Source organism: Mercurialis annua, linkage group LG2, assembly GCF_937616625.2.
Source record: "Mercurialis annua linkage group LG2, ddMerAnnu1.2, whole genome shotgun sequence".
NCBI lineage: Eukaryota > Viridiplantae > Streptophyta > Magnoliopsida > Malpighiales > Euphorbiaceae > Mercurialis > Mercurialis annua.
Genome location: NC_065571.1, coordinates 57,481,423 through 57,506,392, shown reverse-complemented (window position 1 = coordinate 57,506,392; position 24,970 = coordinate 57,481,423). Strand labels below are relative to the sequence as shown.

General features: G+C 32.1%; 3 protein-coding genes across 3 annotated transcripts; 1 reads left to right on the top strand and 2 right to left on the bottom strand.

The window, feature by feature from the left end:
• Positions 1-314: 314 nt before the first annotated feature.
• On the top strand, positions 315-4,217 carry LOC126670581 ((DL)-glycerol-3-phosphatase 2). The gene is made up of 6 exons (XM_050364345.1): positions 315-541; positions 760-984; positions 2,181-2,241; positions 2,388-2,535; positions 2,696-2,775; positions 3,925-4,217. Exons 1-6 carry the CDS (start codon positions 457-459, stop codon positions 4,046-4,048), a joined length of 723 nt encoding a protein of 240 aa, XP_050220302.1. The 5' UTR covers positions 315-456; the 3' UTR covers positions 4,049-4,217.
• Positions 4,218-6,066: 1,849 nt separating this feature from the next.
• LOC126669827 (auxin-responsive protein IAA33) lies at positions 6,067-7,832 on the bottom strand. Its single transcript, XM_050363392.2, has 2 exons — positions 7,352-7,832; positions 6,067-6,461 (listed from the first exon to the last, which is right to left on the bottom strand). The coding sequence occupies exons 1-2, from the start codon at positions 7,720-7,722 to the stop codon at positions 6,380-6,382; spliced, it is 453 nt and encodes a 150-aa protein (XP_050219349.1). The 5' UTR covers positions 7,723-7,832; the 3' UTR covers positions 6,067-6,379.
• Positions 7,833-11,275: 3,443 nt separating this feature from the next.
• Positions 11,276-16,596, bottom strand: LOC126667590 (NADPH--cytochrome P450 reductase 1). The gene is made up of 18 exons (XM_050360593.1): positions 16,067-16,596; positions 15,931-15,990; positions 15,764-15,840; positions 15,615-15,672; positions 15,433-15,516; positions 15,309-15,345; positions 14,842-14,911; positions 14,575-14,769; positions 14,387-14,479; positions 14,077-14,302; positions 13,915-13,998; positions 13,675-13,826; positions 13,346-13,442; positions 13,018-13,167; positions 12,847-12,924; positions 12,643-12,765; positions 12,409-12,522; positions 11,276-11,691 (listed from the first exon to the last, which is right to left on the bottom strand). Exons 1-18 carry the CDS (start codon positions 16,436-16,438, stop codon positions 11,611-11,613), a joined length of 2,151 nt encoding a protein of 716 aa, XP_050216550.1. The 5' UTR covers positions 16,439-16,596; the 3' UTR covers positions 11,276-11,610.
• Positions 16,597-24,970: the final 8,374 nt, after the last annotated feature.

Here is a 24,970-nt window from a genome sequence, read left to right as displayed (position 1 = left end):
ATTTTGCATCTTTGAAAATGTTCCTAAAGATATAAAAAGTGCAAAAACAACTTTCAGTTTAACGGTGAAATTTAACTCCATCTAGTATAAGAGTCTAAATTTTAGTTTTCAAAATATTAAAGTCATTTTTATACTTTAGTGACAACATGAGGATCCTAATTGAATTTTGAAAAACATAAAGGGGTCAAATAAAATTTTGGATAAATATTAGGGTCATGTTTGTACCTTATCCCTAGTTTAAAACAATGACCATGTGCTTATATGATTGTTTGACAAATTGAGGGGGCAAAATGAACGTTTGTAGCATCACTCCACTCGTCGTGGTAAACTCTTTACTGGGAAATAATAATTTAGTGTTCAACTGCGATTATATTAGTACTTCAATTTAGATCTTCCAACATACTAACCTCTAAATTTGCGAGAAATCTCCATAACCCCAAAAACTTACCCTAAAAAATGGCCAATTCTTCCACTGCACTTTCAGTAAAACCCCAGCCCAGCATCACTCATGTCATCTTCGACATGGATGGCCTTTTACTCGGTAAATTTTATCACTCAGCTAATTTTAATTATCATTTCATTACTACAAAATAGTTGTCGACTGTGAATTACTTTCTTTACACAAATTATGCTATGTGGGTTTGATTTCAAATTTAATGCATTTGCTTTCTGATCACATTGCTCTAGTAATTCCTTGCTTGGAAAATGAACTATGAGTATTTTCTTTTTGATGAGTGGCTATGCTGCTGTACATGTCAGACACGGAGAAATTTTATACGGAAGTTCAGGAAATTATACTTGCTAGATTCAATAAAACTTTTGATTGGGGTCTAAAGGCTAGAATGATGGGGAAGAAAGCGATTGAAGCAGCTCGTATTTTCGTTGAGGAAACGGGGATTAGTGAATCTCTTTCAGCTGAGGATTTTCTTGTCGAAAGAGAGGAGATGTTGCGGAGCTTGTTTCCTACAAGTGATCTTATGCCAGGTTATCGTACTTCTCGGTTTTTATCTAACTTGACATTTTTGATCTGTATTAGAGCGTCTAGAAAGTCTAATGATGCATGAATTCAATTCAAATAAAATTAAGCTAGTCAAAATCTTATATTCAGAAAGATTGTAGCTGTTAGAATCGGATTCTTATTCTTTTAACTAAAAGGAGTTGGCCATTTTGGAGGAAATTAAAATATGCTACAACTTACGTGATCTCCTGAAAATTCAAGGAAAATCAGGGATGAGGAATGACAAAAATAGAGCAATTTTTGGAAAATAATCACAAAAAAAGTTGCAGGAAATGCAACAAGTGGAAGAGATACTCATGCAAGCAATTTGAGCCCTAGTGGATAATTCTTAAATGTAATTACTATTCATTATAATTTATAATCCTTTGGTAGAATGAGCTTTGGCATTTATGAGCTTATTAAAATAGAGCACAGGAAGAAGCATATAAGGTTCGGGTATGGATGCTAACTTCGATTAGTGTAGTAATGCGTTTGCTGTGATGAAAATCTTAGAGATTAGGGCAGTGGAAAAAAATGTCCTGGTAAGAAAAATGCTTTCTATCATGTCCTAAACAAGCTCAAATTGCACTGAGTTTTGAAATGCGTTATGGGGTTGTTTGCTAATCCTTAAACTGCTGTTGACTGTTTATGTGAAAGCATTGTTATTACTGAAGCTGAGCATAGCTGCGAAGCTGAGCATAGCTGCTTTAAAATAACGTATTTCCCCATATCACGAGCCAAATAATTGATACTATACGAATGACCTTACATCATAATGTGATCACTACCATTGCTTTATATTGAAGCAAGTAGGATTAGGGAATTTCCTGCCTTGCATTCGTGCACTTGGTCAAAGGTTCCTTCCTTGCTCACTTCTGACATGATGATTCATATTATTTTTGAGTCTAATCAGTAGTCATTATTCCAGTAACCTGAACATGCAAGAAAGTCTCCAATGCAAAACTAATCTCTGCTTGTTCATTTGATAGCACAAAAGTGAACATCATGAACTGAAACAAAAAGTCTCAGACACTGATTTTTATCAATAATCCAATCTTTTTTGCAAAAGCCATTAATTTGACTTAGGTGCATCCTACGGGAACTAATAAATTTATATTTTCTAATGTAACATCTCTTACTCTCAGTTAGCCACACTGACATATTAATGTTTTATTTATCCTAGGAGCTAGCCGTTTGATCAGGCATCTTCATGCAAAAGGAATACCAATGGCCTTGGCAACTGGGTACGGTTCATTTTTTATTCATTTTTGCCTAGCTTTGATGTTTTGTTTTTGGAAGGGAAAAGTAGAGCTCAGGGTAACAATAGTTAACTGCAGTGTGATCTTAACCTTGAAGTTTTTGAGTTATATTAACAGAATATTTGTCTCAGTTCTCATAAGAGGCATTTTGAATTGAAAACACAAAGACACGGTGAACTTTTCTCCTTGATGCATCATTTTGTTCTTGGAGATGATCCAGAAGTTAAACAAGGCAAGCCATCACCAGATGTATTTCTTGCTGCGGCCAGGAGATTTGAGGTAACTCTTCCGGAGGTTTTTCTATCATTGTAACTGATGATGGAAGTAAATCAGCTAGGGTAAAGGTTTGCTGATTCACTTTATTGCTTTGTCCCTAATTAACTTTTTATCTTTAACAGTAGAATAAGCAGTGCAGTAATTTATGTCTCTGAATTGTTAGGGTGCCTCAGTAGATCCAAAGAAGATTCTTGCTTTCGAAGATGCACCCTCGGGTGTTCTTGCAGCTAAGAATGCTGGAATGTAAGTACTCGACTTAGTAACATTTTTCAAATTCCAACATATTTATGCCCTTTCTTATAGGACCTTTGTTACAATTATGCATTTCTTGCTACATTTATCAGTTTCTTTACTGGATTCTTATTCCAAGCATCAAGCATATAAAGCTATAAATAGGACTACCAAGTACGTGTCTAAAGCATATCTTCAGAATACTGTTAGGAAATGAAGAAAACCGAAACACTAAGAGTGTTATGTAAATGGATCATGTTAGTTAACACAATTTATATATGCCGTGTCATGTCATTTATTTCTGGGAGTACAACAACTAATTTTTCCACTTGGAGGCCTTATTACCAAATGACAGATTATAATTATTAATTTTATTTTGAGTATACAAACTAGAATGTAATACTTGGGTTTCACTTATTTGCTCTAAATATGTCCATCCTTTTTTCAGTAATATATACTGAATCATGTTAATCCACTTATTATTTACACAACTGTGCTTATCAATCGGTTGACGTTAGTAACATGTGAAGAAAATAAATGGATTGATTCAGCTATAATACTAGACTATGAGATTGGCTTTCATTTAGTTCCAATAGAACTGATTTTTTAAGCCAAACCAGATGAAAGCAACTACTAAAATATCATGTTCGATCATATGAGGAAGCCCTAATTCCTGAACCAAGTCCTTGGTCAGAGTAGACACCAGATTTCATAAACATTTTGTCAAAAATATCCAATGTTAACTTACACTTGTGATAAATTTTGATTTTCTTACTCAGCATCAGTTTTATATTGGAAATAATTTGGAGACTTTGTACGGAATGTTTTGCTTTTCCTTCTAATTTCTATCACTTGCCTTCCATTTGCCTCTTTTCACTATTTCTCCCTTTATATCTTTTCTTGTGTTAGCATATTATTTTATTATTGTCTTCAGCCTACATTGGTAGATCTGATATGGTTCATGTGATAGAATATAGTTGATATTCAACTGAATTCTCACTACAAGTGATGGTGTGGAGTAGGGGGTGCATTCAGATGACACCGAACTGAACTGAATCCGTTTTTTTTTTCTGTTTTGTTCGGTTTATACCAAAAGTGAATTGATTTTTCTTTTGAACTTTCAAAATGGTTGATTTCTTATTTCCTGCTTACATTATGCAGGCATGTAGTAATGGTTCCAGATCCAAGACTGGATAGCTCGTATCACGCAGACGCCGACCAAGTTTTGAGCTCACTATTGGATTTCAACCCAAGTTTCTGGGGCCTGCCACCTTTCGAAAACTAAAGTTAAAAATTTGCAAATTTCATAACCATGCCTTGCACATTGCAAAGACATTCATTTTTTTTCCTGATATGATTTTAGCCATGTCAGGACACATATGTACTATCACATTGTATTTCTTGTACTTGCTGACAGTTTGAGCAGGTTTATTGAACAGAGTAAATTTTCAATATTCTTTTCTCAAAAACTTTAGTGCGTTGTAATAAGTTATGACCAACTAATTTAACAAAACTTCATTTCCACAGGCAGTCTTGTCATAATTAGGTTACAGTGGAACTAAGTTGAGCCAAAACTATCAAACTTGAACTTTGATTCGTCTCCATTTTGACTTGCACCCTATCAAGATATAAGTTCAAAGATCGAGCTCAAATTTGACATAATAATACAATATCGAGAAGTCATTAGTTGGTTCGCTTTGATACGTTTGGACCGAATGCACACCCCTAGTCATAACCAACTAAATATAATGAAATTGGTTTCAAAGTTTTGGAATTGGTCGTTCCACCTGAGATTGAACAGCTCCAGTTTGGATACCATTGCACCTAACAAACAGAAATTAATGTTGCAGAAAGTGAAATAAAATCTTTAGGGGTTACAAATTAAAATTGAGCTAGGCTACCGGAGAAATCTCTTGTGTAAGTAGTGAAAAGTTAGAGAGAAGTATTATTAGGATGTTCACACAATTTGGTGCTTTAATGCAATAGTTGTGGGGTGGGCTAAAAAAGTGTCATAATGTAGTAAGAAGAACAATAGAAGGACCCATTTGTATCATAAAGTCACAATTCCTTTTTATTAGTAGAGACAATAAATTAATGGCTTAACCAACACTACCTAAAACTCGTCCTCCCTAACCAACTCTATTTTACTAAACAAAGATTCCTCTCTATTAGAGATAGGAGTGAGCACTAAACAAAACCGACTGAAAAATGAAATTGAAATCAAATTTAAAATAGTCGATTCGATTTATTTATTATAATTTTTTTTAATTCGGTCTGATTTTTAATTTAAAAAAAATTAGTTATATATATATATATAATATCATTTTATTAAAAAATAAAAATATTTTTTCAAAATAAAATATATTATTCGTATATGTTCAAATGATAATAAGTATAATATATTAGAATTTAGCCTAAATTTATTTTTAAACTTTTTAAAATTTTAAGCATTAAATTTTTCAAAAAGAAGAAATATTCTTGTATTTTGGTATAACCAAAATCAAATTGAAATGAGTCGAGGTTTATCCCTCTCAATTCAGTTTGATTTTTATTTTCTTCAAAAGCTGATCATTTTCGATATTTTACTATTAAACCGAACTAAACTACTTAATGCACAACCCTAATTAAAGGTGAGCTTTTGAATCATTTTAATTAAATTAACCGAACAAAATCAAATAAAATTCAAACTAAATCGAATTAGGCCGAAATATATTTAGAATTAGATTGAATCAATTAAATGAATAGAAAAATAAAAATTATTAAAAAAATTAGTCTATTAATTTAGTTGATAGATGTTGTGTTAAATTCTAAAAATTAGATTCTTTATTTTTTAGAAATTAATTAGACTTTTTTTTATTGTTTTTTAAATAAGATTAATTAAAATAAATGTAACATTATCAAACCAAACTGTTAAATTCTTTTGTTCATAATACATTTACCATTTTATCATAATTTGAATATATTACTATGAATTCATTATGCCTGTGAAAATAGTTAGTAATATTATAAGTTGAAGTCTTGAACCCTCATTTTTTCAAGATTCAGTACAAATGAAATACACATGGCAAAACTGGATATCCTTGGAAAAAGAAGGCTAAACTTATCTTAAAATTCTTGTATTATATCATTTTTATTTGTAAAGTCCTCACCATTCACTTTCAATCTTTTTGGTCCCTCTACTACTATTATTTCGATTTTAACGTCCTTATTAGGATGAAATTTGGCAAGTGTGCTTACCCGCCGTTAAATATTAACGGTACTGAGTTATGCATATAAAAAATATAAATAAAATTCATGTAGGAGTCCTTGTAATACCATTTTTTATTTAAAAAAATTTATACCATTTTCTTAGATTTTCGCTAATGGAAAGTGCAACACACTTGACGAATTCCGTCCAAATAAGGACCTTAAAATAGAAACAATGGCAGTAAAAGGACTAAGAAGTTGAATGTAAATGGTAAGAACCTCTTAAACAAAAGTGATAAAATATAAAAACTTGTAAATAGATTTTGCCAAAAAAAACAAAACGCGTAATAGCTACATGGGAAATGATGTTTTGCAGCAAGGAAATGGATGTATATATATAATATAATTATTTAGGGCTTAACACAAGATCTTATGTCGACCCTTCTCTTCGTTTCCTTGCATTCCCTTTAATTGGCAATATTCTAATCCGCTTAGCCACCCGTACAAAATCCCTATCCACACGCAAAATGCAACCAAAATATAAATATCAAATTTATTAAATTTTCATGCACAAATCAAATGAAATGTATGTTTGATTTAGAAGTTGGAACAAAATTGAACAATTTGAAATTTAATCAATTATCAAAATAAAAGGTTTATAAATAGAGCTGCTAAATATTTTATTGTCCACTTTTGAATTTCATCTGACAATTCCAACCGCTCATGTATAATAACAATATTTATTTAATTTTAACTTATACTAACTAATTTAAGTTTCTTTTGTATGTGACCAAATTTTAATCTTATTTGGAAAAAGAAATTCCGATCTAAATTTTCTAAAATAGCCACTTCCGTTTGCCTATTTAAAAGAAAAACCGACACATTAACAATCTAGTTAGACGTTGCATCATTTAAAATTATTATCTATCATAAAATAAAATGAATATATAATTTGACAATTTTTTAGTATTTATATACAAAACTAAAACAAAAAGCAAATAATACTATCAATATATATAAACCATTCTAATCATCAATTATTTTATCAATTACAAGAATAATATTGTTGAAAGTTGAAACTAGAAGGAGCCCGATATATATTCATGAGTTTAGAATAAGAACAATCGTGAGTCATAGGCTATATATATATATATATATTCAATCCAAAATTCTAAAATAATGGATTAGTCGTACCTTTTTCCACTTACATAATTATTCATTCTACTAACACTTTTTCATTATGAAATTATCAATAAATATATTTATAAATCTAATGAATTGTAAAAAAAAAAATTAATAAAAATATCAATAAGAAGAAAAGCCATGCATGAAAATTCAACCCATAAACGTGTGATAGAGAGATGTGTGAAATGATAGTAATATAAAGTTACAACATACGTACTTCCAGTTAAGGTCACCGGCGAGAAGAAGATCATTTTCAATATCTTCATAAGCAATGAGATGACCGGGAACAGCATTTGTCAGATCCAACTCAGTACCGGAGACGGCGGTGGTATCATCAACAAACATTTGTCTGAGAGCTTTAGCTAAGCTATTGTAGCTGACATGCTTATGGAGGCTAATTCTCTGGCAAATTGAACGGCCTTCAAGAACCACCGTCACCGGCGGAACAACCGTCGAAAGAAGAGCATCGTCGTCGTCGTTAAGACCCGGAAAGGATCGAGAGTTGGAGATAGATTTTTTGATGTCTTGCCATCTTCTGTTTAAAGATTGGTCTTGTTTTTGTTGATCAGCATTGAAACTGTAACTCATGTTTTTGTTGTTCTTGAATTGTTTGTATGCAAAGAAAGAATTTAAGTAGTGTTTTTATTGTGGAAACTGAGGAGAGTTAATTTGATGTTTGGTGGTGTTTAAGAGAAATAGAAACTAGCTTTTGTGGTGAACCAAGGGATAGGTGTGTACGGGGTGTGTATTCGGTTCAAATCGAGAAAATTTAATTTTTTTTAATTGAATTGAATTAATGTTTAAAAGTATTTTAATTTTTTAAATGGAATTTGACAATTCCATTTCTTTTTTCGGTTTGCACTGAAATAAATTGATTTTTTTTACTACTAAACCAATGCAAAAATTAAATTTGTCAGTTCAATTCGATTATTCAGTTTAGTTTATTTTTGCTCACCGTATGTGTGTGTGACTCTATGAAAGTACATGTTTGAATATGAAAGAGAGGATGTTTGGTTGCTTGTGAATGCAAAAGAAAGTGTTGATATTTGAATTATATTTGCATTGTTATAGAATATAGTGCATGTTGTTACTATTGAAACCCCCACAAAACATTGCATTTTATGCATGGGGATGTTAAAAAGTATGCTTGAAAACAAAGCAAATGTCCTAAAAATACTCATAGATCTTGTAAATTGGATTGCATGGGCTATAGAAACGACAGCGTTGCGGTAGGCGAACGTATCGGTTCTGTCTGAGGTGATGCTCGGGCTTAATTGCTTTCTCTAATGTTATGACAGTCCCTTTTCAGCAAAATCTGGCCCATCTATTCTAAGAAGAGGGGTCCTGGCCCAAAATTTTATGTGTGAAATCAATGGTTTCATTATCAGATAGTGAGGCTGCAGCCTGTATATATATTAGTAGTCAACTTATAGGGCTGTCAAAATCTACAGTACATAACATGGAAATACTCAAATATATATATATTATAATTTTAGCAACCAAACATCCAATGTCTTATTTATAAGTTAAAATAGATGTCTGTATGTTCACTTTTGAAGACGTTAGAGGTATATTTGAACTTTTCTGAATGTTAAAAGCTCACTTGATCTTGTAAATAAATTTTGGAGGCATAAATAATCTTATAAGCAAATATAGTATGACATATATATATATATAAGTTAAAGTAATAGTATATATTTTAAAAGAACATAAGGTTTGAAATCAAAACCAAAGGTTCCAGTTCTGAAATTTGTTGCACCGAAATCGGTTTGAAACTAGAACCAGTGGTTCTAATTTCGAGAATCATTGAATCAACCCAAATCCAATATCTCTCTACATTTAGGCCGGTTAAACCCAATCCAAAATTTGATCGGTTTATAAGTCAATTCGACCAATAACCACGATCACTTATAGTGCTAACTTTAAAATTTTAAAATCCAACTATTTTTCAACTCAACTAAAACCCCAAATAATTCCCAGGACATGGTTTTAAAAGCTTAATTAGGTGTTGTCCACAGACTATGATTATTGCTGGAGTTTGTATAAATTGAACTAAATTAAATAGTTATATTAAATTGATAAATTTGATACGATATCATAAAAATATATTAATTTTTAGTACAAATTGATTTTAGATATAAATAAATTTAAGTCAAATAAAAAAGAACGAATTTACTAGTGAGACCGTAACTAAAACTCTCTAATGTATCTTTTAGATTTTAATTTTGAATATCAATAGTGCAGTGGTTTATAAAGCCAACTTAAAATTTTAAAATCCAACTAACATCGTATTTAGATTCTATCTCTTTAAAAGAAAAGAAAGTCCACAAAAGAATTGACTACACCACCCAATTTGATTTGATTTGATTTGATTTGGTTCAAGAAAATTAATTCAATTTTAAATTTAAAAAACGAATTGCACAACCATGCCCCATGGCCTGGTTCTGGGTTCTTCTCTTTTAATTGCTTTGAAAATTAACATTGTTGGTGTTGTTGAATTGTCTCCACTAATACCACCAAACGACCAATCGCAATCTCTCTTTTGAAAGTGACATTTGCTTAATATGGAGTTTGAATTATTAGCCACATTAATAAATAATTCAGAAATACTATATTCTAAAGTAGTAAATATAAAATGTTATTCTCCATTTACTTATTAAAAAAATGGCCTAATTACTTTAAAAACCTCCACCTTGTAATATTTTTTCGTTTATACCATGACCTAGGAAAAAGTTCATTTGTACCCTTTTTTTGATTTTTTATTTTCAACTCTACCCTAAAGCACTAAATTGAACTTTTTTTATTTAGAAAAAGCTTAAAATAATCGTTCATTTTTTTAATTTATTTGTATTTTTTCAAATAAAAAAAAGATGATATAACCCTTCTATTTAATTATTTTTAATGTTTTCATCCTTTAATTAATTAAATTGCCAAAAAATAAAATTTTGGGGTACAATTGAAAACGAAAAATCAAAAAAAGGGTACAAATGAACTTTTTCCTAGGTCAGGGTATAAACGAAAAATTATTTCAAGGTGAGGTTTTTTTAAGTAATTAGACCTAAAAAAATTTATATGTATCTTACTATCCTACAGGTATTTAAATGTTGAAATATTTGGAAACCAGTCAATTAAAACTTTCTCCATGGAATATATTTTTCTGCTATTTCATTAAAGAAAAAAAAATCACATCCTGCAGGGAGCATCAAGTGGAGCATAAAAATATATCTAGTGATTTCACCAAATCTTGGAGTACTAAACAAATTATTTATTCAATTCCATGTAAAATACAATTTGAATTTTAAAGAGTGTAAAAGGAGTTCAAATTTTTACTATTAAGTTTGTTACACTTTCCTTTAATTGACTTCATTTTATTCTAAAAAATCACAAATAAAATTTATTCTATACTATCTGATACTAAAGAACTTTTTATATCCATCAAGATTCATTTGTTCACCTTATAAGGACCGTGCTATTTTTAAATGGTGGAGTTGCTATGCGAGAGAGTGATCCACTATAATTTCGGCTTATATAAAATCATTTGTTGGTACAATATAAAATTAATTTTATATAATTTAAAAGTAAATTTTTAAATAAATTGAATACAATTATATCCATTTATAACAAGAACAAAGCCTCTTGTGGAATAAAAGGACAAAAAATCATTTGACTCTGCCTTTCACGAATGCGACTATAAAAGCGTTGTTTATCAATCCTGGAAGTCTTTAGAATTTGAAGATGCTAGAAATAATTACTAATTTACGATCATCTCTTAAAATCAATTTTTTTAACAGTTCATTATTTATTCAGTTCCATAAGGAAAAGAAAATTTTATATTTTTAATACTTAAAAATTGTAAATAGAGTAAAATTTTAAAATAAAAAGTAAAAGTGAAAATAATTTTAGTAGGTGATAATAGTTTTCTTTTTAAATTGCCAAAAAAGTAAGTAACTTATGGTCATGTGGCAACTTTATACGGAACACACTTAAAAAAAGTCAATTTTTATTTTTTACAAGTACAAGACAAATTGAAAATAAACAGACTGTGGAAAAGTCAAATTGGAATAAAGTGGGGAGAGGCTGAAAAGTTCAAATCATAACATAAAAATGAGGATAAGTTAGAAGCACATAATGGAAGTTGGTATACGAAACTTAATATTCATAATTACTCATCCAAACTTTTATGTTACGTATACAAGAGAATAACAACATTTGAACCATTTTTGGTTCATACAAAGAAAATTAGATCTCTCATAAACTAAACCTAATCATAATAATAATTAATATCATTATTACTCTGTATACATACAATACATGAACCAAAAAATCCTTAATATAGTAAGCCAAAAAAAAAAAGAATCGCTAGTGCTATGATGACCCTCTTATCGAGATAATAAGCCAGCAGAAGAAGTAAGCATTTTTCATAAATTCTTTGATCCCAATAGGGCTTCCGTATAAATATTTTACGTCGAGAGTTCATCACCACACATCACGAAGATACCTGCCGTTCATTTGGAGATTCTTCACCATACTCTCGGCTTTGGAACTGTCGAGAGATCCCTGAATCAACAACAAAAATGCACATGGTTAATCCACGGAAAGTTTGGATGTTTATTATGGAAGTTCGATCATGGTGAGGCATTCATTTTGGCCATTAAAAAGAGAGGGCAAGACGGTGAGGATAGAGACAGGGCGGGCGATGTGGCAAATTTCTATACATGCAGATATGAGAGTGTAGTTTTACATTCTAAAAGCAAATGAAAAACAAATCTGAACCACAAAAACGGTTTGGGCAAAAAGCAGCAGGCTCAGTGGTGGGTGGGCCTTACTTTGATTGCCTACTTTTTCGTTTTTGCTTTTTTCATTTAATTATTGATGGTTGAGAAAGATGTAGAATGTGGCTGTCTTTTAAGCACATTTCCTTCAAGAAAAGGTAGGTGGAAACCAAACAATATCCAACAGCAAAAAAACGAACAGAACAGAAGAACCGAATCGAACAGACAAATTAGGTTCAGTTCCATTATTAATATTGATTTTCTAGTTCGATTCGATTTTGAAAGTAAAAAAAATATCAATTCAATTTTGGTACAAACTGTACCAAATAAAAATGATGATCAAACTGACTGGTTCAGCTTGGTTTGAAATGTTTCAAATCTTTGTCAATGTAGTTTGATTAAATTTATAAAAAACAAAATCAAAATTTTGGTTTGATTCAATATGAACCGATTGCACACCCCTAACTAGCACCAATAAATCCAAAACTTAATATGAGCATACCTGCTCTATCAGAATAGTGTGGAGGGTTCTGTGAACATCTCTAGCCATGCCTTTGGCATCCCCGCAAACATATAAATATCCTCCCTGAGAAATTATGTTCCAGATATCTGCAGCCTATATACACAGCAAATAACAGACGCACACTCTCAAAACTTGAGCTTAAAGCTTCACTTAATTAGATTGCAATTAAATGAAAATAATCGATTACGGTTGTAACAGGAGAAGATCAAGTACCTTCTCCATCATTTTATGCTGCACATATTGCTTGTTCGGTCCCTCACGTGAAAAGGCGACTATTAATTCAGAGATTACACCGTTTTCAACATGATTTTTGAGTTCATCCTCATAAATGTAATCCTGCAAAGGACCACACACGTCAATTAATTAAAATCGAAATAATTAGTATCAGGCCAAAATCTATTTACCAACACGACTCACCATCTTACTGTTCCTGCAACCAAAAAAGTATATGGCAGGTCCCAATTCTGCACCAGTTTCTTTCAAGCCTTGTCTTTCCTACATAAGGCAATGTGTGAAACCAGATTAGCTTATAGACCTCAACAACCTGATGAAGGATGGAAATAGACGACTGAATCTAAAAAGTTAAACCTGCATGAAACCCCTGAAAGGAGCCAAACCAGTCCCGGGGCCAACCATAATGATCGGAACAGTGGTGTCTGCAGGAAGCTTGAAGTTTGATTGCCTAACAAATATGGGTGCCCAGCTGCATTCCTGGCTTTTCTCCATAGGAACAGCATTCTGCGGGAAGAAAAGGACAAGGATGAGTAAAATTGCTGCATAAAATCCAAATACATTTTTCACCACAATAATATAATACACGAGAATAATAAAGATATTAAGGCGTAATTAACATTAGTATAAATGTAAACAAATTGCGCTGGACAGAGTTGAAAACCAGAGGGAAACTAAGAAATACCTTCATCCATGTCGAGCACAATCCTTTGTGTACTCGTCCAGTTGGTGTCTTGTCAAGAACCAGTGCACAAGTTACATGAATTCTAGATGGAGCCATCCTATAAAAGGTAATCGCATAAAATTTTAGAAAAATTAAAATATATTTAAACATAAATAACAGAAAAGGATGCAGGCTAAATTTTCCCAGAAACTCCTTTACTCTTCCAAGATGATTATTAACAGCTCTAGAAAATCATATCTAAAGGAATTAACCCTAAAGACGTCAAAATGACCAATATGTTTATCTAAGCTACAAAATACGAATATATGAAGACTCGTATTAATTTTCACCTGGGGGATGATGAAATAGAATAGTATCTAGGCTGCAACCTAGGAGCCACTGAAGCAAAGAAGACACCGAGCGGGGGCTTGGCCGATGGAAACTCAGTCATGACCTCAAGCAGACTTCTTTGAGAAGCAACTATCCATTGTGCATATTCTTCCTGTATTAAATAAATCTAAAGTTATGTCCACTTGAAAAGAATGATAATGATTGAACCGAGGAAAAAACATATTGTATAGATTCACAACCTTGCCGGCAGGTGAAGCGAGATGCCTTAGTCTATCAGCTTCAGTTGGATCAGTAGCATGAGCAGCTAAAGCAAGTAAAGCAGACTGGAAATCAAGGGCATCAGAACAATCAATTACTTCAAACATGACAAAAAAAATTATAATGTAAAAAAATATGCAAACCTTTTTTGGTGAACTCAAAAGATCAGCATATTTAGTTAGCGCTGTTCTTAGGGTGGATGGTGGAAATGGAGCGGGCAAGGAGCTTCCACCAAGTGGCGTACCATCCTCATTATCAACATGGACAGAGAAATAAGTATCTGGTGACAAACCTAACAACTGCAATGCCTCCTCTACTGTTTCATCATGATTCTCGCAGTAAACACCTACATGATCCCCAGTTTCATATCTGAAGAAAAGAACCAACACGTGTTCAAAGTCAACCCAATTTTGATTAGAGTTGTTAACAGAAATTAATATGCTAATGACTTACGATAGTCCAGTGCCAGCTATATCAAACTCCAAATGGGTGCAAGAACGGTCAGAGGCAGGCGAATGGAGTTCTTTTCTCAAAGCAACATTAGCCCTAAGTTGAAAACCGAGTAGATTTAGATGGAAAAAGGGTGAGTGATGAATTGAATTGCCATAAAAAAAATACGAAGTACATATTATCAATTATACCTGCATGGATGTTGAGCATCGTAAACAGCATGTCCATTTGCATTACTCCAGGTCTTATCCTCTAAAGTTGCATTATCAGAATCATAAAACACAACACGGTATTCCAATACAGCAGCTGTATAGGGCGTAGAAGCATTTGCTGCATCATCCTCATCCCGTAGGAGCTTATCTAACTCAGGCCACAGTGATTCTCTCCTGAAACCAGAAGTGGAAAAATAAGATGGGCAAAATATAATTTTTCTTGTAATGAAAATAAGTTTTTATTACCAAGCAGTAAAGTCATCCTCAATGCATTGATCATCATCTCCAAGACCTACTGAGACAAGACGCTTTCCACCTGTTAATGCAAAGAACATATCTAATTTTAGGGGAAAAAATCCATAATGTTGCGCAAGGATAACTAAGAAATATCAATATGCATATTGCAGCAATTCAGCAACCATTACCTACTTGATCCTTAACAAATATGCAACTAATTAATTGCACATTCATATTTCATTCTACTGAAACTTAGATTATATAAACAGAGCATAAGGAAAAGCATAAAACTCATTCCATTGAAATTCAGCTAGAGGTAATGACATAAGCATATCAAAGATGATTGACGTAAATAATGAGCCTTTTCATGTACGTCTTCTCTCTTTTCCCCCTTATACTTACCAAATCAACAGAAACACAAAATTAAAGTGAATCGCATATCAATAAAAAAATTACCGGGAAATAGAAAAACTTACCCTGCTCTTCAAGGATGTGATCCAACACCGTAGCGATCTGTCCCGTAAAAAAAGAAGCCAATAAAACATCAATCCACTGCATTGAAAGATATTTTATGCTACGAGCGATGTTTAGATTGCAGACCTTATTGAAATGCTCATATTGCTTGTTGCCAAGGCCAAAAACTCCAAAATGAAGATTCTGAAGCCATTCCTCTCTATCTTTTCCCTGTGAGATAATCAAATACAAAACAATAAATTATAACCTCATCCATGAAAAACCAAAATGGCAACTCAACCAAGTTACAAAAACCTATCAAAAGTTACCTCAGTAAACCATTTATAAAACCTCGCAGCATTATCTGTCGGCTCCCCATCTCCATATCTAAAATCGCATACAAACAATTCATCAACAAAAACATATCAATCAAACCATAATAAACAAACGAAAAGTATGCATAATAATATAAACTCACGTAGCAACGAAGAACAAAGCGAAAGACTCTTTCTTCAACTTCATTTCATATTCATCGTCATCGGCCGCATAATCGTCCTATCAAACATAATTCAACAATTCTCAAAATCAAAATCAAATTTTCAAATTACAAAAACATAATCAACCAAAAAACAAAGTCAAGTTTACCAAATCAACAACTCTAAAAGTGGCCTTCTCGTATCTTGATTTTGCCTCATCAGCTAAAGCCTGATAACAAATTCAACCAAATCAACAAACAAACCGAAACAAACAAAAGCACTAGGTACCGGTCTGAGTAACGAACCTTAGCAAATCCTTCAGCTGTACCGGTCTGAGTACCAAAAAAGACGGTGACACGTTTCTTACCGTCATCAGGTTCCGGTTCAAGCTCTTTGACAATCAACGGCTTAAGCGGTTCAGCATGAGCAACCGACTTAGATTTACCCGATCTTCTCCACACCAAAACGAAGACACACCCGATTAAAACCGCGATCGACGTCGTTAAAATCATAACGAACTCACGGTTCTCGTTAAACATAGTGGTCACCACCTCAACACCACCACCTGATTCCGACGAAACGTTCGGCAGGTCTTTAAAATTACCCTTTATAATCGCTGACAGCAGATCAAACGGCCATGCTTTCATAGCTGATGAAGTTTCTGCCGATGGATCCATCAAAAATCTTCCAAAATTGAGGGACGAAATTGAAAGAATTTGTGATTGTTGGGTTGATTTCGGTGGTGGGTGAGAAATATAGGTGAGTAGAGAGCGGCTTTAACGATGGGGAGAAGTAGGAGAGAAAAGAAGAGAAAGGCGCCTACCAAACCAGACTGGTTAGGATTACCCAATGCCGACTTAACCATAGTTAAATACTATGGATTTTGACTAATCGTGTAATTACTATTTACAATTTTTACTATAAAAAAAAACTCCTAATATCTGGTCTTTTCTTTTACAAAAATCTAAAAATAAGAAAACTATAATTACTCATTAAAATAATAGTATGTTTCTATATATGTGTACTAGGGCTGTACAAAATCTTTATAACCCACCCAAACCAAAAGAATAAATCCAACCCAAACTGAAATTCGTAGTTTAAATATAAACCAATGGGTTATTAGATTCATATAACCCAAATACAGTGTACTTTGGTTTATTGTGGGTTACGTGTACACGCCATTTTTGGAGAGTTTGCATTTTTTAAATGAGTTTTTTTCCTGTGTTTGGGATTTTAGAGGAACCACATCACCTCTTTTTCTTTTAGATGAATTACTAATCAGTTTCTAATTAAAACCATTTCTAGAAGTATTCTTTTAATTTTTTTCTTTATTATGATTATGATTATTTTATTCTAATATTAAGGGTGATGGTATTTACTATTTTATATTTATTCCAACAATTAACCGGTTTTCTTTTATATGAGCGGTCATAAAATTATTTTGTCCAAAAATTTAATTTAATTAAATAATTCATAAAAAATATTAATATACTTAAATAAATAATTAAACAAAATTAAAAAAATTCTCGGTCTCCATCTCACCGCCATTCGTCCTCCCCTAAGAGAACGAACCGAGCATGTTTGTGCTCAGGCGAGAAAGAGCATAAAAAGGTACAAACAGATTTGGTTAGTCCTCACCTATTTTGAAATATTTGTTTATTATTTTTGACATGTTTACGTAAAGTTTAGGTCCATTTTAGTTCAAAAAACACGAATTACATGCCACTTTTATTTTATCTCTAATTTTTAGAAGTGATTCAAAAAGAGGGAGATCAACCAAAGGTGATAGTTGGTAATTCTGAGGAGTTGCAGATCCAGAATACTCAAATGAAGAGAACCCCAGGTGGTAGTAGAGGGAAAGGGAAAGTTGTAACTGGAGTTATTGGCCAAGGTACTACCAAAGCTGCAGATGTGAATAAAATTGGTGTTATTGGAGATAAAAGGGTTAAGAAAGTAAACATAACCCCTGAAAGGGGAAAATGATAGGGGTTTGGAACATTAGGGGTCTAAATGATCCCATTAAGCATGCAGAGATAAGGAGTTGGGTGAAAAAGCAAAATCTATCTTTGTTTGCAATTGTTGAGACTAGAGTAAGAAATCTGAATATTGATAAAGTGTGGAGTGGTTTGAGACTTAACGGTTGGAAGATGGTAAATAATAATGATTGTGCAGAGTTAGGGAGAATCTGGGTGATATATAGAGATGAAGTGCAGATTAAATGTATTTCTAAGTCTAATCAATTGATGCATTGTGATGTGTATTGCGGCAATAAGCATTTTCTTGCTACTTTTGTGTATGGTATGAATGATGCTGAGAGCAGGAGGGAGTTATGGAGAGATTTAGTGATTTTGTTTAGAAGTTGTGTTGATCCCTAGACTGTCCTAGGGGATTTCAATGCTACACTAAGAAATGATGAGAGATGTGGAGGGAATATGGCTAGTCATTCTGATAGTTTGGATTTTCAGAATTGTCTTATTGAGGCTAAGTTGGATGAACTGAACTGGAAAGGTAACTTATTCACTTGGACTAATAACCAACATGGAGATAGTAGAGTGTGGAGAAAGCTAGATAGGGTGTTGGTTTCAGTGAATTGATTTCAATACTTTGATTCGGAAGTTAGAGTGATGTATCATAGTATTTCTGATCATGCCCCTTTGGTGATTATGTTTAATGATTCAGTTCAGGGGCCTGGCAAACCCTTTAGATTTTTTAATATATGGACTGAATGTCAAATTTTTTTAGAGGTGGTGAGTATGAGCTGGAATGAACCTATCAGGGGTTTCAAGATGTATCAAGTTGTCCACAAGCTTAAGAGATTAAAAAAAGTGTTGAGGAAACTCAATAGAGACAATTTTAGTGATATATCAGGTAAAGTTGAGAAGGCTAGAGAAGTTCTGAATATAGTTCAAGAGCAAATCCAGGTTGATGCTTTGAACCCTATTTTGATAGATGAGGAGCAAGCAATTATTATCCACCTGAAAAAGATGATGAGACTGGAGGAAAATTTCCTAAGGCAGAAGTCTAGAGTTCAGTGGATAGATCTTGGTGACCTTAATACCAAGTTCTTCCATAACTCTTTAAAGCAGAGGCATGCTGCTAACAGGATCAATCAATTAAATGTGAATGGTAGAATCATTAAAGAGCAAAGTGAGATTACAAGTAGCATAATTAATTTCTATAAAGATTTGTTGGGCAAAAACAGATCCAGGGAGCACATGGACTATAATATTCTGGCTCATGGAAAGTTTGTGCCTGAGGAAGATATGCTGAGATTATGTGCTCCTGTAGATGATAATGAAATCAAGAGTGCAATGTTTGATATTGGCAGCGACAAGGCCCCTGGAGCAGATGGTTATAGCAGTTTGTTTTTCAAGAAAAGCTGGAGTGTTATTGGAGGGGAGGTAACTGATGCTATCAAAGATTTCTTTTTTACTGGTAAACTCTTAAACCAGGTAAATGCCACAATTATTACTATAATTCCTAAGTCTGAAAATGCTATTCACCTTAGTGATTATAGGCCTATTTCCTGCTGCAATGTCTTGTATAAGTGTATTACCAAGATTATTGCGACTAGATTGAGAATTTGTTTGAGGTACCTAATTGATGGTTCTCAGTCTGCTTTTGTTCCTGGTAGGAGAATTGGTGATAATGTTCTTTTAGCCCATGAGTTAGTGTTTAATTACCACAAAGCTAAAGGAAAAAATGATTGTGCTATGAAAATTGATCTTAGAAAGGCCTATGATTCAGTCAATTGGGATTGTATTGAGGAGATTTTGTTAGGTCTAAGATTTCCTGCTAGATTTGTTAATTGGATTATGGTTTGTGTTAGATCCCCTTATTATTCTGTGATGATTAATGGAAAGCCTGAGGGTTTTTTCAAAGGGGCTTGTGGTATAAGGCAAGGTGATCCAATGTCTCCGTTAACTTTTGTGCTTGTTATGGAGTACTTTTCGAGAGCCTTGATTTCGAAATGCGATAACAATTTTTCTTATCATTCTGGCTGTAAGGATTTGAAAATTAAACACCTATGTTTTGCTGATGACTTGTTAATTTTTTGCAAATGTGATATGAGAAGTATAAAGCAGATCTCTAGCATTATTAATCACTTTTATGAAGTTACAGGCCTTAAAGTTAATGTTAATAAGAGCAGTGTTTACTTTAGTGGAGTGAATGAGGAGATTAAAAGATCTGTGTTGCAGGAGTTGGGGTTCAGTGAGGGTACTTTGCCTATTAAATATTTGGGAGTTCCCCTAATTAGCAAGAGGCTTAGTAAAGATGATTGTAATGGGTTGATTGATAGAATAAGTAAGAGAATTTCACACTGGACTGTTAGATTCTTAACTTATGCAGGCAGGCTCCAGCTAGTGAATTCAGTCCTTTTCTCCATGCAAGTCTATTGGAGTTCTTTGTTCATTCTTCCTATGGCTGTAATAAGAGGAGCAGAGAGAATGTGTAAAAATTTCCTTTGGAGGGACAGTGTTGATTTCAAGCATGGGAACTTAGTAGCGTGGAAGGATGTTTGTAAATTGAAAAGTGAAGGTGGCTTGGGGATAAAAGATATGGTTTTGTGGAATAGAGTTGCAGTTATAAGGCATATTTGGGAGTTGGTTGTTAATAAAGAATCTTTATGGGCTAAGTGGATCATTAAGAACAAGTTGAAGATGTTAAGTTTTTGGGGTATCACTAAGCCTCTGATAGCTAGCTGGAGCTGGAGGAACTTAATAAAGTTGAGACCAGAGATTAAAGATTGCTTTCATTATGTTTTAGGGAAAGGGGATTTCTCCTTTTGGCATGACCCTTGGGTGAATGGCAAGACTATAACTGATCTATATCCAAATATCTTCATTCCTGATACTGATGTCCCTAATCAAGCTAAGGTTAAAGATGTTTGGTATAGAGGAAGATGGAGGCTCCCTGACCCAATGGATGATCAAATCGACAGTGCTTGGAATCTTGTGAGAAGTCAATTCTGCATTCAAGAGGATAAAGAGGACAGCATTGCTTGGAAGCTAAGTAGGAATGGTTTCTTCTCCATAAACTCGGCTTGGAAGTTCTTCAGAATTGATAGTGATAAAGTCAATTGGTGGAGGATTCTGTGGAGTCCAGGGTACATTCCAAAGCAGAGCTTCATAGCTTGGATTGCTATAAGAGGAAAGCTTAGAACTAAAGATAAATTGAAGGGTAATTAATTCTGTAGGTCACTCAACTTACTCAATTTATCAAAATGGTCACTGAACTAAAAAACGCTACAAAATGCTCACTGAACTTTTATTTTTGTATCACAGGGAGGTCACTATCCCATTTCCGATCATTTTTATCCAATGTGGCAGCTGGATTTTATTTATAGTCCACATCAGAAGCCACATCATCTAAAAAAAAAATTTGCACCCTTAAATTTTTATATTATATCCAATTACAAATTAACACATAGGCAAATAATATATATTTCATTTAAATGAAAAAAACCCAAAAAAACCCTATTATCATTTGCCTCCACATGCTTGTTTTCTACTTCCGCCTCCACCGCTCCTCTGACTTCATCGACATTAACGTCCATCTGAGCTTCCAACACCAGCGTCATTACTCATCTGCCTTCAATCTTTCTATTCGTCGTCATCTTCTGCTCTCCTTTCTTCAATCTTTAGTTCATTGACGTCGTCTGCTCCTCTGCCGTTCTCTGTTTTTCGTCACCGATTTTCTATGTCGATTGCCGTTCTTTAATCCAAATGAGTTTATTTGAAATATTGTGGGATTTAATATTTTGAAATTTTGATTATATGAAAAGATTTAATTTATAATGTTTAGATCTGTACTCAATTGACAATTTCTTCTCTTTTGAAGGTTTTGTTATATTATGGAATTTAATTAACTAATGAATTCCTTCTCTTTTTTCAATTAGTTTAATAGATCTGGTATGGTTGTACTGTAATGTTCTAAAATTGAAACAATTGCATCCTGTGTATATTTTATTGTTTCTGGAAAAGAAACAGAGTTGATGTGAAAGAGTTGAGTTCTTGAACTGAAAATGGAGGTTACGAGCACTAACCCACAACGTAAATAGATGCCTACAAAAACTTTCCACGATGTAAGTGCACCCAGACCGTTATTTGAAACAGTGAGCATTGATTCAAATATGGAGGAGTTTAGGCGGCGGCAAATTGTCGTGGAGGAGGGTGGTAGTCGCAAGGTAGAGGTGGTGGGGGCTGGTGGAGGTGGTTGGAAATAGGTAGGAGATAGGTAAAAGATGATTAGAATGTAAACAAAACTATTTATTTTTATTTTGAAAACTATGTACAAAGTTGAGGGGGTGAATTAAACTTTCTTCCAAATGATGTGGCTTGTGATGTAGACTATAAATAAAATCCGGCTGCCACATGTGATAAAAATGACCGGAAATGGGATAATGACCTCTCTGTGATACAAAAATAAAAGTTCAATGAGCACTTTGTAGCGTTTTTTAGTTTAGTGATCATTTTGATAAATTAGGTAAGTTGAGTGACTTACAGAATCAATTACCCTAAATGGGGGCATGTTGATGATGACTTGTGTCCGTTATGTGAGTGTGATTCTAAATCAATAAACCACCTGTTCTTTAAGTGCGGTTTTCCAAAGAAGTCTTTAAGAGGGTTATGCAGAAATGTAATATTAGCAGAGAACCTGGTTTGTGGAGAAGGGAAATTTCTTGGTTTAGCAAAAAGACTAGGGGCAAAAGTTTCCTTGCTAAAGTGAGACGTGTGGCGTTCATTGCAACCATTTATAATATATGGAGAAGTAGGAACAAGTTGGTGTTTGACAAAATGAGGGAAAGTGTTGATAATACTGTTATGCGTATTAGGAATGAATTGTTGCTGAAGTTGTTCTCAAAGAAGCTTGATACAAATAGTTTTAGAGCTGTTTATAATAGTTGGCAGAGTTAATTTTTGTTTTTTGACTTGGCTGCTTATTTGATTTGCTTGTAAAGAGGATTTGTTTGAGCTTAAATATATCTCATTGGTGCATTTTACCAAAAAAAAAAAATTCAAATAAAAAAATAAAATTTTTACTTTGAATAAAACAAAATAGCACAACAATCATTAGACTTTTTAGTAACTGGTTACGTTAATCTGATTTTCATTTTAATTATAGATGACATTTATGATGACTTTTAGCTGTTTTTATAAAAAAAAAAAATTAAGTTTAAAACAGATATCTACAATTTAATCAGAAAAAAAAAAGAAATGTAAAAAAAATACTTTTCTTTCATCAAACTGTTCTCATAGATACAATAATATATTTTTATACATAGGCAAATTAAATAATGGAAATTGGATTCAAAGGCATAAAACTGCGTAGAAAGTGACCGACAAGCAAATTATGGAGATGGAAACACAGTTACTTGTCATACGAAAGATCAAATGATAAAACCCAATAAAAATGGGATTAGATAACCCAAATAACCCATCTTAATTTAGAGTGACTAACATATTGTAACCCAAATATATTGGGTTGTAACCCAACATAATTTTTAACATTCAGTTTGGGGCATTAAAAGATAATAACCCACCCAAACTGAATTTGAACACCCCTAATGTGTACTTGTGTGTAAGTTTAAAATATTTAATGTCAAATTCATACTTAATAAGAAAAATAAATTTAATATCTATTAATTAGTTTGATTTGAGGGTAAATTTTATTCACAATACCTAACTTTTTTTCTCTCATACTAAAGTCCTTAATCTTCAGTTAGTAATTAGAAATACCGAAATAAAAGTCATTAGATTTTAATTTGTAACTAAACATCAACTATGTTTAATTAATTGTTTATAAAAATTATTTCATCTATTTTTTACTATTAATTGAGGCTTGTGTGACAAATGAAGTGTCCTAAAAATAACATAAAGAGGACAAAAAAAACAATTCTTTTATCTATATTTTATATAATATTATTAACTAATTTATATACTTTTTTAAAAAGTATTTAGTAATAAAAAAATCAGGACATCATTTTAATAAAAACAAAAGTTTTTTATTATTGAGCTTTTTTATATTTATAATTATAAATTATAAAATATTATTTTAATTTTGTATTAAATTTTACTTTTAAAAATTAAATTAAGTACGACAAAAGTTGAATTTAATTAATAGTAGAAATAGATTGTTGTAAAAAAATATTGAAATGTTAGCGATTTTTTAGTTACGAATTAAAATTTTAAAAATTTCATAGAAAAAATAGTCAGCATTTTTCTGATTACGGATTGAAGTTTGCATAAATATTAAATGGAGGATATAACAGTAAATTTGAATTAATATTAAAAAAATAACAGTTAAAAGAAAAACTTTAAATATTTAGTGCTGTTTTGTATGGGTCATATGGTTGATTGGTGAATTGTTTTATTTCAAGTCAAAGCATATATGCCCTTCTGTCTTTTGCATGAGATGAGTTAGTCTTTTTAATTTGTTTTGGCACATTTCCTTTGTTTGTCTGTGTCATTTTATGTGGAATTTTTTTATCATTTTGTGTTTTAATATCAAAAATAATTATATAGCTTAAAATGTAGAAAATTTAACACAGAAACAAAATCAAGGATAAATATAATTAAAAAGAGGACCTATTGTTATAATTTTTACAATATAAAAATAGGGCTATAATATATTTTTGAGGAATAAAAAATATTATCTTTTGGTGTTTTTTAGAACTATGAGTTCTAAAAGTTTACTTCTGTTAAGTATCAGTAATTTTTATTTATAAAATGTATAATTTATTAATATCTATAAATTTATTTTTATCATAAAAAAAAAGATGTGAACCTGTTACTTCTGAAAATGACAAGACAATTTTTTCATGTTCAATTATCATTTATTTAATTAGATAAATAATTCTTTTTTTTTGTTAATTATAAAAATAGTTATTTATTTTAGTGCATTTTATAATTAAAATACAAATTTTAGTATTTGATACAATCAGAACATTAATTTATTTTTGTTGACTAATTTGACAACAAAAACAATGTATGTTTCAATGTTTGCACCAGCGTTTTTCCAGCAAAAAATATTTTGGTGTGTCCATTTACAAAACATAAAAACTGAAAATTAATTTTTCCAAATTTTAAAATTATTATTTTATTTATAAATTATGCTTCAAATAGTTGTTTTATTTAAACCCTTAGAACACTTGTCACTCATTTTGATATAGATAGATAGTTCTTTTATGTTAAGCTGTCACTTGATTG

What these genes read in the sequence shown, in the direction of transcription:
- LOC126670581 (XM_050364345.1), top strand. Translation starts at nt 457, where the DNA reads ATGGCCAATTCTTCCACTGCACTTTCAGTAAAACCCCAGCCCAGCATC. An exon ending in CATGGATGGCCTTTTACTCG is followed by an intron (nt 542 to 759) that starts GTAAATTTTATC and finishes TGTACATGTCAG; the next exon opens with ACACGGAGAAATTTTATACG. An exon ending in CCAATGGCCTTGGCAACTGG is followed by an intron (nt 2,242 to 2,387) that starts GTACGGTTCATT and finishes TATTTGTCTCAG; the next exon opens with TTCTCATAAGAGGCATTTTG.
- LOC126669827 (XM_050363392.2), bottom strand. Translation starts at nt 7,722, where the DNA reads ATGAGTTACAGTTTCAATGCTGATCAACAAAAACAAGACCAATCTTTA. An exon ending in GCCGGTGACCTTAACTGGAA is followed by an intron (nt 6,462 to 7,351) that starts GTACGTATGTTG and finishes GCGTGTGGATAG; the next exon opens with GGATTTTGTACGGGTGGCTA.
- LOC126667590 (XM_050360593.1), bottom strand. Translation starts at nt 16,438, where the DNA reads ATGGATCCATCGGCAGAAACTTCATCAGCTATGAAAGCATGGCCGTTT. An exon ending in TTTTGAGTTCACCAAAAAAG is followed by an intron (nt 13,999 to 14,076) that starts GTTTGCATATTT and finishes CTTGATTTCCAG; the next exon opens with TCTGCTTTACTTGCTTTAGC. An exon ending in GTTGCAGGAACAGTAAGATG is followed by an intron (nt 12,766 to 12,846) that starts GTGAGTCGTGTT and finishes GGTCCTTTGCAG; the next exon opens with GATTACATTTATGAGGATGA.